Here is an 18,947-nt window from a genome sequence, read left to right as displayed (position 1 = left end):
TATGCCACCATGCCCAGCTAATTTTTTTTTTTTTTGTATTTTAGTAGAGACAGGGTTTCACCATGTTGCCCAGGCTGGTCTCAAACTCCTGAGCTCAGGAATCTGCCTGCCTCAGCCTCCCAAAGTGCTAGGATTACAGACGTGAGCCACTGCGCCTGGCCTTGTCCACTTTTTAATGGTGTTGTTTGTTTGCGTCTTATAAATTTGCTTAAGTTTCTTATAGATGTTGGATATTAGGCCTTTGTCAGATGAATAGTTTGCAAATGTTTTCTCCCAATTTCTAGGTTGCCTGTTTACTCTGTTGATAGTTTCTTTTGCTGCACAGAAGCTCTTAAGTTTAATTAGATCCTATTTGTTAATTTTTGCTTTTGTTGCAATTGCTTTTGGCGTCTTCATGGAGTCTTTGCCCATTCCTGTGTCCAGAATCATATTGCCTAGGTTGTCTTCCAGAATTTTTATAGTTTTGGGTTTTACATTTAAGTCTTTTATTCATCTTGAGTTAATTTTTGTATATGATGTAAGCAGTGAGTCCAGTTTAAATCTTCTGCACATGGTTAACGAGTTATCCCAGCCTCATTTATTGAATAGGGAATCCTTTTTTCATTGTTTGCTTTTGTCAGGTTTGTCAAAGATCAGATAATTGTAGGTGTGCAGCCTTATTTCTGGCTTCTCTATTCTGTTCCATTGCTCTATGTGTCTGTTTTTGTGCCAGTACCATGCTGTTTTGGTTACTGTAACCCTATAGTATAGTTTGAAGTTGGGTAGTGTGATGCCTCCAGATTTGTTCCTTTTGCTTTGGATTGCCTTGGCTCTTTGGGCTGTTTTTGGTTCCATATGAACTTTAAAATAGATTTTTTCTAGTTCTGTGAAGAATTTCGTTGTTAGTTTGATAGGAATATCATTGGATCTATAAATTTACTTTGGGCAGTATGGCCATTTTAATAATTTGATTCTTTCTATCCATGCACATGGACTGTTTTTCCATTTGTTGGTATCATTTCTGATTTCTTTGAGCAGTGTTTTGTAGTTCTCCTTGTAGAGATTGTTCACCTCCCTGGTTAGCTGTGTTCCTAGGTATTCTTTTTGTGGCAATTGTGAACGGGATTGGCTCTTGATTTGGCTCTTGGCTCGACTGTTGTTGATGTATAGGAATGCTAGTGATTTTTGTACATTGACTTTGTATCTTGAGACTTTGCTGAGGCTGTTTATCAGCTGAGGGAGGTTTTGGGCCAAGACTTTGGGGTTTTCTAGATACAGGATTATGTTGTCTATAAGCAGGGATAGTTTGACTTCCACTCTTCCTATTTGGATGCACTTTATTTCTTTCTCTTGTCTGATTGCTCTGACCAGGACTTTCAATACTGTGTTGAATATGAGTGGTGGGAGAGGGCTCCTCAAGGAATCTTTCTTAAAGTGTAGTTGGTAGAACATGTTTAAATGTCACCCAAGATACCTGTTATAAGTGCACGTTACTGGATTAGATTTCTTTTGTGAGTCTGTGAGTTAGGAATCTACTGCTTCAACAGGTAGGAAACAAGGGATTCTCATGCACACTAACATTTGAGAATCTTGTGATAATCTTTTTACTGCTGACAAAATTTATTGTCAGTACATGCTGGCGAGGTTAATGTCAGTGATCATGTTGCATTACATGTTGCATTAACAGAGATACATGTGGAAACCATTAGAGTATATGGTGAGCTGCACCAGAGAAATGTAGGCTGAGCCTGCAGTATCCTGTACTTTTCAGAGTTGTCCTGCTGGAATCTGTGCCCCAAGGTCTTTCTGAAGAAACCATTTAGCTGATAACTCACTGTCTATATTCCATACTCTTTTAGTTCTGTGACTTCATCTTTTTTCCCAGAAAGGACTTCTGTTAAAATTTAATGTTTATTGGGAAATGTAATGTATCAAGAGTCTAATCAAGGGACAAAAACCACACAGTAATTTGGTTAGGGAAAGTTTGATATAAAGAATTATTGTAACAGAGGAATATCTACTGAAGGATATTGATAGACATTCTACTAAAGGAGTAAAGATAATTCTAATGAATACAGGAGTAGAAGATAGAGGGAACAACTTCAATTCCTAGGGTGGAATCAGAATATGAATATCCCCAATCATTCCCTCCCAGCAATGCAGGGCTAAGGTGCAGAACTTCTGAAGAGGGAGCAGCTTTCATCACTACATGGCAGAGAAGTTTGCTGGGCTGCGAGGCTGGTGGAGCTTGAACTCACTGGGAAGCTGTCCATGAGGGTGGTACACTTAGGAATCTGCCCTCTGTGATGCTAGGAAAGCCACCTTCCAGAGAGGTGCTGTACTTCCTGCTGGGAAGCTGTTCACAAGGGTGATATGTTGGAAAACTTCCCTAAGGGAGGCTCTGCACTGGTGAATTTTGCTACAAAGTTCTGGGGGAAGCTGCCCATAGGAATCTGCCATGACAGGGACCTTACCAGGAAGTCATCCATGAGCTGATGCTGTTGAAATTTTCTGGGGGTGAGTACTATAAAATATACTACACACTGCCTGAGGAAGAAGCAGAGAGAGACACGAAACTAGGAAGAGAAGCTTCTTCCTCTTCCAATGCCTCTTCAGGATGCTCTGCTGAAAAAGGTTAACATCAGACCACCGGTCAAGGAAGAAATATTCCACTATCTCAGACAAAACAATGAAGAATAGATTGTTGAGGTGAGACACAGTAAACTGATGACATTATTTTTGACTCAATTTATGATTTGTGGCTTCTTATTTGGGATCTTTCCTTTGTCTATAAAGTTTCCATAGGTCTCCTGCTTCCCTTCCATCTATTCTGTGTTCCTTGTCATATCTTCCTACACCCAAGCTCAGACTTCTAGTGTGTTGCCCAGCATTTACTTCCTGCTGTTACATCCTACTCTCATTCCACTCATTCCAAAAATGAAGTCTCTGTTCTAAATCCCCAATGCTGGAATTTATCTTTGCTAAGTCCTTGACTTCATTTTTTCTCCAACTTTTCCTCCTAGCATAAGGATTGGAGATCTCTACATGGGTGGATCTCTGAATTTAGGGCAAGCAATTATTTTAGCATTACTCTTGTAAATATTCTGTGTCATTTTCCTATCAAAACTTTCTGACCCCAATTGCTGTTCTGCTTGTTTATGTCTCCACACATTGGCTGTTTGTAGGTTTCTTTTGCTGTGGTTTCTGGACACTCATTCTTGCTGAATTTTCTTTAAGTAAACTTATTACCTAGAATAGTAATCATGGTCATCTTATTCTGTGAATTTTGCTGTTTCTTCTCACTGCCTGTTATTTTTTAGCTTGGTCTATTCTAAAGGTCTCAAGACACCCAACTATGTCTCAGTCTTCCCCACGCAGACTGGAAAAATGCTAGTTCCATAGACTTTTATATTTTAACTTCTGGGAGTTAGTAATAGACAGTATTAGCCTTTGAGAAAAAATTATTATCTTTAGTTAATTTACCACAGTAAGGGTATTCTTAAAAAGAATTTATGGGAAACAATTTAGAATTACTCTTGTAAATATTTTGAGTTGCATTTATTGTTATTGGACTTGCTGAAAATTCCTATATATTTTAACATTAAACAGATTATTAGATTTCAGGTTTTACATGTAAAAACCGTCACTGAGCTGTAATTCTGTTCATAGATAATTGCTCATATAAATACATTTGTAAAATATTATATCATTACTTGGCTATAGCTATAGATAAGAATAATATAAAAATTACTTTGATTTAATAAAGGAAATAATGAAATTTATTTGAGGTATGGGAACAAAATGGGTATTTACTAAGTAACTGGTTAATTTTATTATTTTAGATAAGTAAAGATCAAAGTCTTTTACAAGCGGAGCCTCCAGAACCTGACAAAACAGTCACTTTAAGTATTGCACAAATAGTACGCCTTTTACAAAGATTTGAAGAACTGAAGCATCGCCTTAAACAGAGGTCTAAATCCTCCTGGAAAGTCATGTTGTCTAAAACCATGTAAGTGAAATATCAGAACTAATTGAATCAAAAACAGTAAGAAATGGTATATAATTAGCACTGAATGTAAGATAATGAGTCAGATATGATGGCTGTACACAGGGCTTCTTAGTCAAATCAGGTCTAGTCAACTTGTTTCTATTTGCAATTTTTAATAATCTGAGATGTGCAATACAGGAGACATTAGCTGCATATGGCTATGCAAATTCAATGTAGAAAATCAGTTTCTTAGTCACACTAGCCACATTTCAGGTGCTTAGTACCCACATGTGGCTGTTATTAGAAAGTTATATTGGACATTGCTAGCTTTGAAATATCCGGCTCATAAATTCTTTTCTCAGTTTGATTAGGTAACTCCTAGTAATAAATAGGAAACTAAGATCTAATGAAATACTTCATTGTTGATGAACAAGTTCATTAAAAATTATATCAACAGCTTATCCAAGTAAAAGTTTTACATTTATAAGCAGCCATGCTTTTGCATTAAACAGACAAAACATTATTTTTTAGTGTTAAAATAGAATATACGTACCCATAGTTGGGAGGGACCACTAGTTATGCAGTTACGTTAGTGATATCTCTGTCAATAACTGAAAATAATGAAGAGAGTGGTACTTGAGTTGGCTCCTGGGGGTTGCATAACTAGATCCTTGGCTCAGAGGTTAAGGTTTAGACCATATTCATACTTGACATTTAAGTGTCTGCTGTGTACTAGGGATTTTTGTAGTAACTTTACATGTATAATCTTTGATTTTCATAACTACTTTATGAGAAAGGTACTATTATACCCCAATTTTAATGAGAATAAACTGAAGCCAGTAGAGGTTAAGTAATGTACCTGGCTGAGTTCATATAATAAGTAAGTGGATGAAACAGGTTTTGACCCAAAGGTCAGCTAGTCTCACTCCAGAACTTATGTCCTTCATCATTATACGACTGATAATAATATTTGACAAAAAGATACCTCATGTTTCTAACAATTTATTTTTGCTATTTTTGTTGTTAATGTTTTTGGTATACTTAATTATATTCATGGCCTACATGGAATTCATATAATTACATAGTTTAGTTTGACTTTTCAACTTGTAACTTGTAAGTTTACCTTAGTGTCTGTGAATAAAGATTAAAGATATGTTTAATTTTTATTTTACAAACTTCATATGTCTAGACTACACATTTTAGTTCTTATTTTAGTGTAATTTAAACTCTTACTCTTTGATATATTAAAAAATGTTTCATTTATTGAACGTGAACAGGGATGAAGAAAATCGACCAGAAGCAGTGAAAAGTTGTGAAGCTGTAGCACAGAAAATTGAAGGTGATAATATTTTATACGTTTGTCCTTAAAAATTTTATTAAAAATTTTGTTATTATTTTTATCTTTTAAAGAGAGAGTCTCACTCTGTCACCCATACTGGAGTGTAGTGGCATGAATATTGCTCACTGCAGCCTCAAACTCTTGGGCTCAGGCGATCCTTTCTGCTCAGCCTTTTGAGGTAGCTAGGACCACAGGCACAAGCCACTGAGGCCAGCTGATTTTTTTTTGTACACATGTAGGTCTCACTATGTTGCCCAGACTGGTCTTTAACTTCTGGCCTCAAGAGATCCTCCTACCTTGGGCTCCCAAAATGTTGGGATTACAGGCATGAGCCATTATGCCCAGCATGTTTGACTTTTATGGGGTTTCCTAAGTGTAATAACATTTTGAAACTTAAAGTAAAAAAATTTACAGTTATAAAATTATACAATGGTAAATTTAGATAATATTTAATAGTGAGTTTGATATTTTAATAAAAGTTTTTATTATGTTCCAGATTCTGGGAACATACAAAATGAATACAATGTGTATCCCCTGTGCAGACAACAATGTGGTTGTTACTTCCATAAAACTTACAGCTTAGTAAGGATACAAGTACATTGTCTAGCATGTTAGTACAGTGTTATGCATGATAAAGGCATGTGGAATTTGCATTGGGTCCACAGAAAGGAGCAATCTGTTCAACCTAAGGAGTTAGGAAGACTTTATGCAACTTTAAAGGGAGAATAGGATTTAGTAAAGTAAAGAAGGGAAATATTTGGTATTTTAAGAAGACAATAGCATGAACAAACAACATACATAGAGAATTACAACTGGATTGGTATTAGAGTAAGAAGCGATATATAGGGATGAAGTAACAGAGGGCCAGTCATAGTGGGAATGGATGCTCTGCTAAGGAGCTTAGACTTTTTAAAAAAATAATAAAGAATCATTGAAGATTTTTTGTAGGATTTAATTTTAGAGAAGTTTTTTCCTGACTGCACTGTAGAAGCTAGATTTGGGGACTAGGAGTAGGAAAGGGAAGTTATTATATCTTAGATGTGTGATAAATACCTATATTCAAAGACTAGTGAAAAGAAGAAGGGAGTCAGGTTTGAGAAATATTTACTTGAAAGTTGGTGACCGGATATGGAAGGAAGACTAGATAATGATGGTACAATCAACGAAAATAAGCGAATACAAGAGCAAAAACAAGTTTTGGTGAGAAAGTGGTTTATAATCAGCTGTTACACACATTCTTTTAAATGTTACTATTTGTTGCCTGATTGGGAAGATCTGCAGTGTTGGCAGCTATTATTTTTTCAAAGTTTTCTTTCTTTTAATAAGTTCCTAAAATTAAAACAATAAAATTTAAACTCAATTAGTATATATAATTGCCATTTGAAATTTATAGTGACATACACTTTTAATTATTTCAGAATTCATAGAAGCCCACTCAACTGATGAATTTAAAGGTGTTTCTGCAACAGAACCACGTAAGTTTCCATTCATTAAAGCATTATTGTGATAATAACCTCTGTTACATTAATTTCTATAATTTAAAGTAATAATTATTAGATTAACAGTGCAGACTCCCTGCCTTGGAGTTTGGAGACATACAGTTGAGCTGGTTGTCAAGCAACTATTAAAATTCTTAGTTAAGGATATGTGTTATTGAAACTAGTTTTTTTTTTTTTTTTTTTTGAGACAGAGTCTTGCTCTGTTGCCCAGGCTGGAGTGCAGTGGCATGATCTCAGCTCACTGCAACCTCTGCCTCCTGGGTTCAAGTGATTCTCGTCTCTCAACCTCCCGAGTAGCTGGGATTACAGGCATGCACCACCACACCCAGCTAACTTTTATAACTTTTGTGTGTATCTATCTATCTATCTATCTATCTATCTATCTATCTATCTATCTATCTATCTATCTATTTTTTTAGTAGAGAGAGTTTCACTATGTTGGCCAGGTTAGTCTTGAACTCCTGACCTCAGGTAATCTGCCTGCCTCAGCCTCCCAAAGTGTTGGAATTACAGACGTGAGCCATTGCGCCCGGCCTAGATTAATTTTTGAGGAGTGCATGTTAGTACATGGAATGGAGGATTATGAGTTGTGATTAGAACATAATACTGAAACGTTGGCAGGCCTTTGAGGTGTAGCAGTGATAAATTTAAGTAGTTTGTAGATTTTGTTACTAGGAATTATATCCACAAATGCTTTCACTGCAGATGAGTAGTTGTCAGTTCAGGAATATAAAGAGCTGCTAGAGCTTGTCTGTTAAGTTTATGACTACTTGTCAATAGAAGGGAGTTGTGATTAGAACATAATACTGAAACGTTGGCAGGCCTTTGAGGTGTAGCAGTGATAAATTTAAGTAGTTTGTAGATTTTGTTACTAGGAATTATATCCACAAATGCTTTCACTGCAGATGAGTAGTTGTCAGTTCAGGAATATAAAGAGCTGCTAGAGCTTGTCTGTTAAGTTTATGACTACTTGTCAATAACTTACTCATGTCTTAGGGCTGGAGAGAATTTTGAAATAATAGTGTAAAGCACACTGCGGAATACAGTTCAAAAGTAGAAAATAATGTTTGCTTGGAACAGGTTGCTGGGAATTCTGCCCTCTTTCAACTTCAGCTTTAAACCCAAACCTTGCCATGTTTAAACCAAGGACAGCTGCACATCTTACAGCACTCCCAAGTTCTGTAGAGATTTCTGATCGAAGAGAGGTCTGACTGACTAGGTGGGGTAGAAAGGTGTATAGAACTTTGGACTAGATAGTGAAAACCTCTGTATACATCAAGGGGAATCCCTTGTACATCTATGAACCTCTCAAGAGCTCTCTCTTTTTCTCTCTCTCAGTCTGTATGGTTGCCTTCCTTCTAATATTGTACCTTGGCTTCCACAAACACTGAACTTTGTTTCCTAAACTCAAGGCAACCAGTATGCTCTGAGTTCCCCTTCCCTATAGTGTGGACTGGCAATTCCAGACAGCAAATTGGGGTCATCACAGGGCCTTTCCACTTTATTACCATATATTCTGCTTTCACTGTTTTCCAATTTCTGAATACCACTGTTTCATGTATTTTTGTCTAGTATTTAAGTGGTTTAAGGTAGAAGAGTAATTCTGGTCCCTGATGCTCCATCATGGATGAAAGCAGAAATCCCTGTACTCACTCATAGTTTAATGGAATACATCTTCCAATCAGAAAACCACATTTCAAAAGGATAAAATATGGTTGAGATTTTACTCATGGGATGGAGAAAATGCTTTGCAAATTCATAAGATCTTTTTCCAATGGCGGTTGTTTCAGTTTCTTAGCTCTATTAGTATAGACTTACTCTCTTTATTGCTGCGTTTTACTTGTTCACTATCATTTTCTTTTAAAAGTACCTCCTCTCTTCTTCTCTGGCCACACTTAATTCTCTCTTCCCTTCCTGTTTCCTAAATTCTATTAAATCTTATAGCCTGGCTGGCAAGACGGAAGCTACCTTTGTATTGCACTCTGGTTTTGCTTTTAGGTCACAATTTCATCTTGATGTTGCTTCATTTAATAGACTATTTTTTAGAGAAGTTTTAGGATCACAGAAAAATTGAACAGAAATTATAGAGAGTTCCCATTAGCGCACTCCCCCCACACCCCGCTTCCTGCATAAAGCTTCCCCTATTATTAACATTTTGCATTAATGTGATGCATTTGTTATGGTTGATGAACCAATTTTGATACATTATTATTAACTACAGTCCATAGCATACATCTGGTTTGCTTTTTGCCTTGTACAGCTCAGTGGGTTTTGACAAATGTATCATGTCATGGATCCACCATTACAGTGTCACACAGAATAGTTTAATTGCCCTAAAAATCCCCTGTGTCCCACCTATTCACCTCTTCCTCCATCCACCTGAATCCCTGGAAACCACTAATCTGTTTATTTACTGTTTCGATAGTATTTCCTTTTCAAGAATGTTGTATATTTGATATTAGTCTTTCTTTTACCTAATAATGTACAGTTAAAGTTCCTCCATGTCTTTCAATAGTTTGACAGTTTATTTCTTTTTATTGCTGATAAATAATAAATTTATGGATTTACTACAATTTATCCATTTACCTGTGAAAGGGCATCTTGGTTGTTTCCATGTTTCGGCAATTATAAATAAAGCTGCTATTAACGCTTTTGTGCACGTTTTTGTGTGGATGTAAGTTTTCAGCTCAATTGGGTAAACACAAAGCAGCATGACTGCTAAGTCATATAGTAAGAGTTGTTTAGCATTATAAGAAACTGCCAAATGAGCATGCAGAGGGGCTGTACCATTGTACATTCCCCCCTACAATTGAGGAGAATTCTTGTTGCTCCACATCTTTGTCAGCATTTAGAATTGACAGTGTTTGTGCTTTTAACCATTCTAATAGTTTTGTAGTGATATTTCATTGTTTTCATTTGCAATTCCATGATTATGCATGATGTTGAGCATCTTTTCATATGCTTATTTGCCATCTGTTTCATTTCTTTGGTGAGGTGCTCAGATCTTTTACCTATTTTAAAAATTGGGTTGTTTGTTTTCTTATTGTTGAGTTTTAAAAGTTCTTTTTATATTTTGGATACAAGCCTTGTATCAGATATGTGTTTGGCAAAGATATTCTCTCAGTCTGTGGCTTATCTTTTCATTCTTTTAGCAGTGTCTTTTGCAGAGCCAGAATAAAGTCAAACTTACCATTTTTTTTTAATTTCATGATTGTGCTTTAGGTGTTATATGTAAAAATTCATCTTCAAACTCAAAGTTACCTAGATCGTCTCTTCTACTGTCTTGTAAAAGTTTTATAGTTTTGCATTTTATAATTATGATCCATTTTGAGTTAATTTTTTTTTTTTTTTTTTGAGACGAAGTCTCACTCTGTCGCTGGAGTGCAATGGTGCCATCTCGGCTCACTGCAACCTCTGCCTCCCCATTCAAGCGATTCTTCTGCCTCAGCCTCCCTAGCAGCTGGGACCACAGGCATGCGCCACCATGCCCGGCAAACTTTTGTATTTTTAGTAGAGATGGAGTTTCACCATGTTGGTCAGGCTGGTCTCGAACTCCTGACCTCGTGATCTGCCTACCTCAGCCTCCCATAGTACTGGGATTACAGGCGTGAGCCACTGTGCCTGATCCATTTTGAGTTAATTTTTGTGAGAGGTGTAAAGTCTGTGTCTAGATTCATTATTTATTATTACTATTTTTTGCATTTGGATGTCCAGTTGTTTCAGCATCATTTGTTGAGAAGACTACTCTTTCTTCATGGAGTTGCCTTTGTTCCTTTGCCAAAGATCAGTTGTGTATATTTGTGAGTCTATTTCTGGGCTTTTTATTCTGTTTGCTTGTCTGTCTATTTTGGCAGTGCTACATGTCTTGATTACTTTAGCTTTTAGTAAGTATTGAAGTTGGGTAGTGTCAGTCCTCCAATTTGTTGTTCTTCAACATTGTGTTGATTTCTCTGGGTCTATTGCCTTTCCATATAAACTTTGGAAACAGTTTGTTGGTATCCAAAAAATACCTTGCTGGAATTTTGATTGAGATTGCATTGAATCTATGGATTAAATGGACAAGAACTTGTATCTTAACAATATTGTATCTTTCATTCTATGAACATGAAATCTCTCTCCATTTATTTAGATCTTACTTGCTTTCTTTCATCAGTGTAATGAACTTTTCCTCATATAGATCTTGTACATATTTTCTTTTAGATTTACACTGAAGTGTTGAAATTTCAGTGCTACTATAAATTGTGTTAATATCTATAATTTAAAATTCAAATAGTTCGTTTCTGGTATATAGGAAAGCAATTGCAATTAACTTTTGGGTCCTATACATTTGCAATAATTGTTTATTACTGGATATTGGTGATTCTTTGAGATTTTCTATAGAGACAGTCACATTATCTAACAGACAGTGCTACTTCTTCCTTCTGATTTTCTTTTCTTACATTATTGCATTAGCTAGGACTTCCAGTATGATGTTAAATAGCATGGTGAAAATGGGCATGCTTACCTTCTTCCTGATCTTAGGGAGGAAGCATTTAGGATTTCACTATTAAGTATGATGTTAGCTGTAAACTTTTTGTAGATTTTTTTTTATCAAACTGAGGAAGCTTACTTCTATTTTATTTATAATTTACAAAGAGTTTTTTAAAATTATGGATAGGTGTTAGATTTTGTCAAATACTTTTTCTGCATTTATTGATATGATCATATGATTTTTCTTCTTTAGCATGTAGATTACATTAATTGATTTTTGATTATTGGACCAGCCTTACATACCTGGAATAACCCATTTGGTTGTGTTGTGTAGTTCTTTCTATACATTTATGTATGTGATTTGCTAATGTTTTGTTGAGGATTTTCATACATGTATTCATGAAAGATATTCATCTATAGTTTTCTTTTCTTGTGATGTCTTTGTCCGGCTTTGGTATTGGAGTGATACTGGCCTCATAGAACGAGTCAGGAAATGTTCCCTATGTTTCTATTTTCTGGAAGAGATCATAAAGAATTGGCATAATTTCTTAGTTAAATGTTTGGTAGAATTTGCCAAGTGAAACCATCTGAGCATAGTACCTGCTGTTTTGGAAGGTTATTAATTATTGATTCAATTTCTTTTATATATGCCTATTCATAATATCAATTTCTCCTTTGTGAGTTTTGGTAGATTGTGAATTTCCAAGAATTTGTCCATATAATTTAAATTATCAAATTCATTAGCATAAGTTATTTATAGTATTTGTTTATTGTCCCTTTATGCCCATGTGGTCAGTAGTGATGGTCCCTCTTTCTTTTTTGCAAACAGTAATAATTTTATTTCTTGCTTTCCTATTTGGATACCTTTTATTTCTTTCCTTGCTTAATTGCTCTAGCTAGGAATTCCAGCACTATGTTGAATAGAAGTGGCAAGAATGAGCATCTTTATCTTGTTCTTCATCTTAGAGGAAAATCTTCCAACTTTTCACTGTTGACTGTGTAGCTGTGGGCTTGTGATAGTTGGCCATTATTGTTTTGAGGTACATTCCTTCTGTATCTAATTTGTTATTTTTGTCAGGAAAGAATGTTGAATTTTTTCAAATGCTTTTTCCCATATATTGAGATGATCATATGATTTTTGTATTTTATTCTATTAATATGGTATATCACATTTATTTGCATATTTGAATCATCTTTGCGCCCCAGGGATAAGTCCCACTTGGTCATAGTGAATGATTCTTTTAATGTGCTGTAAATTCAGTTTGCTAGTATTTTGTTAAAGATATTTGTATCCATATTCATCAGAGATGTTGGACTGTGTTTTCTTTTCTCATAGTGTCTTTGTCTGGCTTTGGTATTAGGGTAATACTAACCTTGTAAAATAGTTCAGAAGTACTACTTCCTCTTCAAGATTTTGGAAGAATTCGAGAAGGATTCTACTAGTTCTTTAAATGTTGGGTAGAATTAGGCCATAAAACCATCAGGTCCTGGTTTTTTCTTTTTTTTTTTTAAATGGGGGATTTTATCACTGAGTCAGTCTTCTTACTAATTACTAGTCTGTTCAGACTTTCTGTTTTTTCATGATTTAGTCTTGGTGGGTTGTATGTGTCTATGAATTATCCAGTTATTTTAAGGTATCTAATTTGTGGGTGTATAAATGTTCACAGTAGTCTTTATCCTTTGTATTTTTGTGGTATCTGTTATTATGTCTCTTCTTTCTTTTCCGATGTTACTTGAGTCTTGCTCTGTTTTCTTAGTCTAGCTAAAGTCTTGTCAATTATGTTTATCTTTTCAAAAAACCAACTCTTAGTTTTGTTGAACTTTTCTATGATTTTTCTAGTCTCTGTTTTATGTACTTCTGCTCTAATCTTTTATTTCCTTCCTTTTACTAACTTGGGCTCAGTTTGTTCTTTTTCTAGTTCCTTGAAGTGTGACATTACATTATTGGAGCTCTTTTTTTCTTTTTTTAATGTATACTTTGTTTATTTATTTATTTGGAGACAGGGTCTTGCTCTGTTGTCCAGGCTGGAGTACAGTGGTATGATCATAACTCACTCCAACCTCAAACTCCTCGCCTTAAGTGATTCTCTCACTTAGCCTCCTTAGTAGCTGATATTGCAAGTGTGGGACACTGTGCCCAGCTTTAATGTAGATTTTTATTGCTATAATCTCCCTTTTAATAACTGCTTTTGCTGCATCACATAAATTTTGGTATGTTTCCATTTTTGTGTGTTGTGAGATATTTTTTGATTTCTTTTTGAATTTCTTTTTGACCCATTGTTCAGGAGTATGTTAATTTCCACATATTTGTAAATCTTTCAATTTTTCTTCTGTTATTTATTTCTAGTTTCATGCCACTGTGATTGGGAAATACCTGATATGATTTTAGCCTCCTTAAATTTTATAAGACTTACTGGCCTCAAGATCTGTCCTTTAGAATATTCCATTTGCACTTGAGAAAGTTCTATATTCTCCTGCTGTTGAATGAAATATCTCGTATATGTTTGTTAGGTCCATTGGTGTAAAGTGTAGTTAAAATGTAAGGCTTCCTTATTTGTTTTCTGTCTGGATGATTTGTTCATTATTGAATGTAGAATACTGAAGGCCTCTGCTATTATGGTATTGCTGTCTATCTCTTTCTTCAGATTTATTAATATTTGCTTTATATATTTAGGTGTTGCAGTGTTGGGTGTGTATATATTTGTTATAGTCTCTTGAGCTTTTTTCATTATATAATAACCTTCTTTGTCTCTTGTGACTGTTTTTGACTCAAAGTATCTTGTCTGATGTAAGTTTAGCCACACCTGCTCATTTATTGGTTTCTAATTGCATGGAATACCTATTTACATCCCTTCACTTTTATTCTGTGAGTAAGCAGCATGTAGTCTTGTTTTTTAATTTATTCAGCCTTTCTATGTCTTTGAATTGAATAATTTGATCCATTTACTTTTAAGTTACCTTTAATAAATAAGGACTTACTATTGCCATTCTTTAATTGCTTTTTAGCTGTTTCGTAGATCCTTTGTTCTTTTATTCCCTGTTTGCTATCTTCTTTTGTGATTTGTTGATATACTTTTACTCCCCTCTAAGCATTTTATGTTTTTGATGTCATAATTCACATATTTTATATTGTGTACACCTTAGGAAATTATTGTAGCTATAGGTATTTTGTTTGTCTTTTACCCTTTATTCTGTAGACATAAGTGATTTACAGACTACTGTTACAATATTATAGTATGTAATTTTACTATATACATACTTTAACCAGTGAGTTTTATACTTTCATATGTATTTGTGTTACTACTTAGTGTCCTTTCATTTCAGATTGAAGAGCTCCCTTTATCATTTCTGTAAGGCAAGCCTGATGTTGATGAACTCTCTGAGCTTTTGTTTGTCAGAGAAAGTATCACTCCTTCATTTTTTAGACTAACTTTTTTGGGGAAAGTATTCTTGGTTGGCAGCTTTTTTTCTTGAAGAACTTTGAAAATATCTTCTTACTCTCTCTTAGACTGCAAAATTTTCACTGAGAAAACTGCTGTAGCCCTGTGGGGATTCTCTCTGTGTAAGAAAGCTCTTTTCTCTCTTGCTTTCAGGATTCTCTTTTTGTTTTTAATTTTTGACGGTTTGGTTATAATATGTTTTGGTGAAATATTCTTTTGGGTTGTACCTGTTTGGAGACTTTTTATCTTTCTGAATGTTTATATCCTTCCCCATATTCAGGACATTTTGAGCCATTATTTCTTCATATAAGCTTTTCCCCCTTTTTCTCTTCTTCTTTTTTAATTCCTATAATGTAAATGATAACACTCTTGATGCTGTCCCGTAAATCCTGTAGGCTTTATTTATTTATTTTATTTTTCAGAATTAAAAAATTTAAATTTTTGTATATTTAGAGGAGATAACTTCAGATTTCTTACATGTATATGTTGTGTCGTGGTGAAGTCTGGGCTTTTAGTGTACCCATCACCTGAATAGTGAACATTGTTTCCAATAGGTAATAGCCTTTAAAATTCCTTTGTATTCTTTATTCTTTTTTTCCTAACTGTATATTTTCAAATAACGTTCTTTAAGTTTACAGATTCTTTCTTCTCCTTGATGAATTATATAGTTGACATATTTTTTGACTTATCTTTTGTAATTTTAATTGTATTAATTATATTCTTTGGCAGCAGAATTTCTGTTTGGTTTTTCTTTATGATTTCCATCATTCTGCTAAACTTCTCATTTTGTTAGTGTGTTGTTTTTCTGATTTTTGTTGTCTATCGGTGTTTTCTTATAACTTACTGAGCTTCCTTAAAACTAGTATTTGAATATTTTGTCAGATATTGATAGAGTCACTGCTTCTAGACTTTATGGACTAGTTTTATATGAAAAGATCTTCACCTATGGGGTGGTTGTGAGTACACTAGCTGGGTGGGATGTGGCAATTCAGGATCCAGTGAGGATGTGGCAGTTTAGTGTCCATGTAGCTTTTTTGGCTGTGGTTGATGTGGGTAAAAATTTCAGCGGTGTGCAGTGGCCAAGGCCATAGGTATCTGCAACAGTGGCAAAGCCTGACAGAATTCTTCTGATCTCTTTTACTTCCCTAAGGGAAATTGTGGCAGAGGTGATACCTCTTTGTTCTGGGTTTGGCTTGTGGGTGTGCTTGTAGTGACAATGGTACCAATGTCTGATGCATGATACCTGTGGAGTGGTCAAGAAGCTTGGATCTGGGAGCACAGGTATGTATGGATTGACAGTGGCTTTCAGGTCTAGATGCTAGTGTGTGCAAGTCTACTGCTGCTCTGAGGACTGTGATATGGATATCCCTGCTGCATTAATGGTTCTGGTGTCTAGAATGCAGGCACTTGTTGAGTGGTTGCAGAGCCACATTCTGGAATGTGGTCACACCTGGAGAGCAACAGTTGCTCTGGGGCCTTGGGTGTGGGCTAGCTTGTTGTGGTGGTAGCTCTGATGTCTGACGCATGTGCAGTCAGAGTCTCAAAGAGTTGCAGCAGAGCTGAGGTTACAGCCCGCATGTGTACTGAGAGACTGCAGCTTCAGGGCCCTGGGCAAGGCTAGCATGTAAAGCCAGCGGCTCTGGTGACTATATTATACATGTGCATGGTGCAGCCTCAGAGATGTGGACTGGAATGTGAACACATGCAGAACAACAGTGGTTCCAGGATTGAGCTGTGGCTTAGCTCACTGTGGCAGTGGCTCAGATACCTGGAGCATAGGATTCATAGAGGAGTGGCAGAGCTAGGGTTCATTGCGCAGGCTGGTGCAGAGTGAGCATGCCTGTATGGCCTGGGATGGGGCTAGCCCTCAGTGAAAGTGGCTCTGGTGTCTGAGGCATGGGAGTGCATGATGCAGCCTTCTAGCAAGTGCTGGAGCCTGGTTACATATGGAAAGATTGTGACTCTGTGGTCTGGGTCACCCATGGAATTGGGGCATGGTGGCTCTGGTCCTGGGTTGGCAAAACAGTGACTCCTTCTTGGTGGTGGATGGAGCAACATTTTTCTTATCTGGGGGTTTAATGGTGGCAGTGGTTAGTAGTTATGTTAGTGGTGAGAGCTGTCAGTGTTCTCTGTAGAGCAGGCTACTAGGAACCATGGTGGGACCTGTGGTTCCTGCACTATTCCTCATTCCTTGCCGTCTCCAGATGTCTCTGGTATGCTGAACTCCTCAGCTATCCTGTCTGTGTGGTTATTCTCCATTTTTTTCTGCTTTACTATCTTGCTGCAGCTTCTTTGAGACTTTGAGCCCTACCAAGGCTACTTTCATCCATGGATAGCTGTCTAGTGGTTGTTTTTTTAGGGGGGAGATGAAGACTGTTATCTCCTACTTTCTCATCTTGCTAATGTCATTTTGTGTTCTTCCTTTTTTTCCCCCAGGACTGTTTTCTAATGGCTTTTTCTTCTTTCTGGGGACTGAATTTTCAAATTGTAACTGAAATAAGAGTTGATGTTCCTTGTAGTCCTTTACCATATTTAGGGCAGAATTTAAAATTATCTCATATGCTATGATCAGATTACTCTTAAAATATTATTTTATTTTGGCCGGGAGCAGTGGCTTACGCCTGTAATCCCAGCACTTTGGGAGGCCGAGACGGGCTGATCATGAGGTCAGGAGATTGAGACCATCCTGGCTAACATGGTGAAACCCCGTCTCTACTAAAAATACAAAAGAATTAGCTGGGCGTGGTGGTGGGCACCTGTAGTCCCAGCTACTTGGGAGGCTGAGGCAGGAGAATGGCGTGAACCTGGGAGGTGGAGCTTGCAGTGAGCCGAGATTGCACCACTGTACTACAGCCTGGGTGACAGAACGAGACTCTGTCTCAAAAAAAAAAAAAAAGAAAAAATATAATTAATGTTTAGGAATTGTATGCTTCTATGTTATTTAATATTTTCTTTGTGTCATGTCTTGTTTATCTAGCAGAAAAGTTAGTGCAGGGACTGTCTTCTGTCATATACTTTTTATGTCACAAGATTGAAGAGTCTTGTGGTATTACCCGAATAGTTCATTGATTATTGTAGATCCTTATTATGTTGGTTCTCCTTTAAGAAGCATCTTGGGTTCTCTTTTGGGTTCTTTGATACAGTTGTAAAGCTTAGTAGGTTAGCTGGATCCTTCCCATAGACCTTATTGACTTAGCAACATCAACTAAAGCAGTTCTCTTTTAATATCCTGGAGTCCCTCTGATATGCCATATCATAAGAAGGTCACATATATTGGACATTAATCCAGTTGTCTTTTACTAGATATATCGTATTGATCAAGTTATGTAACCTCTCTGAGCCTGAACTTCTTTATTTGAAAATTATGACAGTGTCTTATTTTTTAGATTATTTTAAGAATAAGAGAATGCAATATAACATGATGATTTGCACATAATAGGTATTTAATAAAATAGTAGCTATGTTCCTCATAAGCATTCTGTAGCCTCATGTAGCCCTGCTAGCCACTCTTTATGTTTTTTTAGCTTTCACATCTATAGCAGTTGTATTTAGCATAGAGCTATAACTTCAGCTATTTATAAAACCTTTAACATTTTTGACTTTTTAAATAATAGAAACTGCTCATTCAATGACTAATCGATTTAATACCATGTTGAAAGTATTTGAAAACCAGGCAAATATGTTGGAGAGGTAAGCATTTTTTATTTTTGCATTTTATTTTTCTATTTAAAAAAAAAGACAGATAAAATTGTATTTTTCCATATGTAATATGCTTATTGATAAAAGTTAGTATGTATTTATTGCAGAAATATTGAAAACATAAAGAAGAAAATAATGCCTCTGTCAACAAATTTAGAATTTCTTATATCAATTTTTATGATTTTATGTATGTATAATGTTTAAATGGAAAATTATAAACATAGAGAATGTAAAATGAAATGTAAAATATGTGCTATGGGAAAATAGTATATTGGTTTCTCAAAAAATTAAAAACAGAATTACCATATGATTCAGCAATTCCACTTCTGGGCATGTATACCCCAAAATTGAAAACAAGAGTGTTGAAGAGATATTTGTACATCCATGTTCATTGCAGCATTATTCACAGCAGCCAAAAGATGGAAGCAATCCACACGTGCAACAATGAATAAATGGATAAACAAAATGTGGCATATACATACAATGAAATTATTATTGAGTCTTAAAAAGAAAGGAAATTCTGATGCATGGTA

The 18,947-nt window shown here is 35.7% G+C and overlaps 1 protein-coding gene across 12 annotated transcripts in view; it reads left to right on the top strand.

Annotated features, from left to right (window-relative positions):
* Nucleotides 1–18,947, top strand: part of LOC105479927 (coiled-coil domain containing 7) — a 436,030-nt gene that overhangs the window by 21,071 nt on the left and 396,012 nt on the right. For 10 of the 12 annotated variants that reach the window (XM_071070238.1, XM_071070242.1, XM_071070239.1 and 7 more), the window contains 4 exons: nt 3,822–3,988; nt 5,245–5,306; nt 6,725–6,781; nt 18,330–18,405. In XM_071070238.1, coding sequence (XP_070926339.1) covers nt 3,822–3,988; nt 5,245–5,306; nt 6,725–6,781; nt 18,330–18,405 — 362 coding nt within the window. Of the gene's footprint in view, nt 1–2,213; nt 2,689–3,821; nt 3,989–5,244; nt 5,307–6,724; nt 6,782–18,329; nt 18,406–18,947 lie in introns of those variants that run through there. The other 2 variants (XM_071070243.1, XM_071070244.1) reach the window with 2 other exon arrangements.

This window comes from Macaca nemestrina, chromosome 9 (genome assembly GCF_043159975.1).
Source record: "Macaca nemestrina isolate mMacNem1 chromosome 9, mMacNem.hap1, whole genome shotgun sequence".
Lineage (NCBI taxonomy): Eukaryota > Metazoa > Chordata > Mammalia > Primates > Cercopithecidae > Macaca > Macaca nemestrina.
Note: the sequence above shows the minus strand (reverse complement) of the source record. Positions and strands in the feature narration are given on the sequence as shown.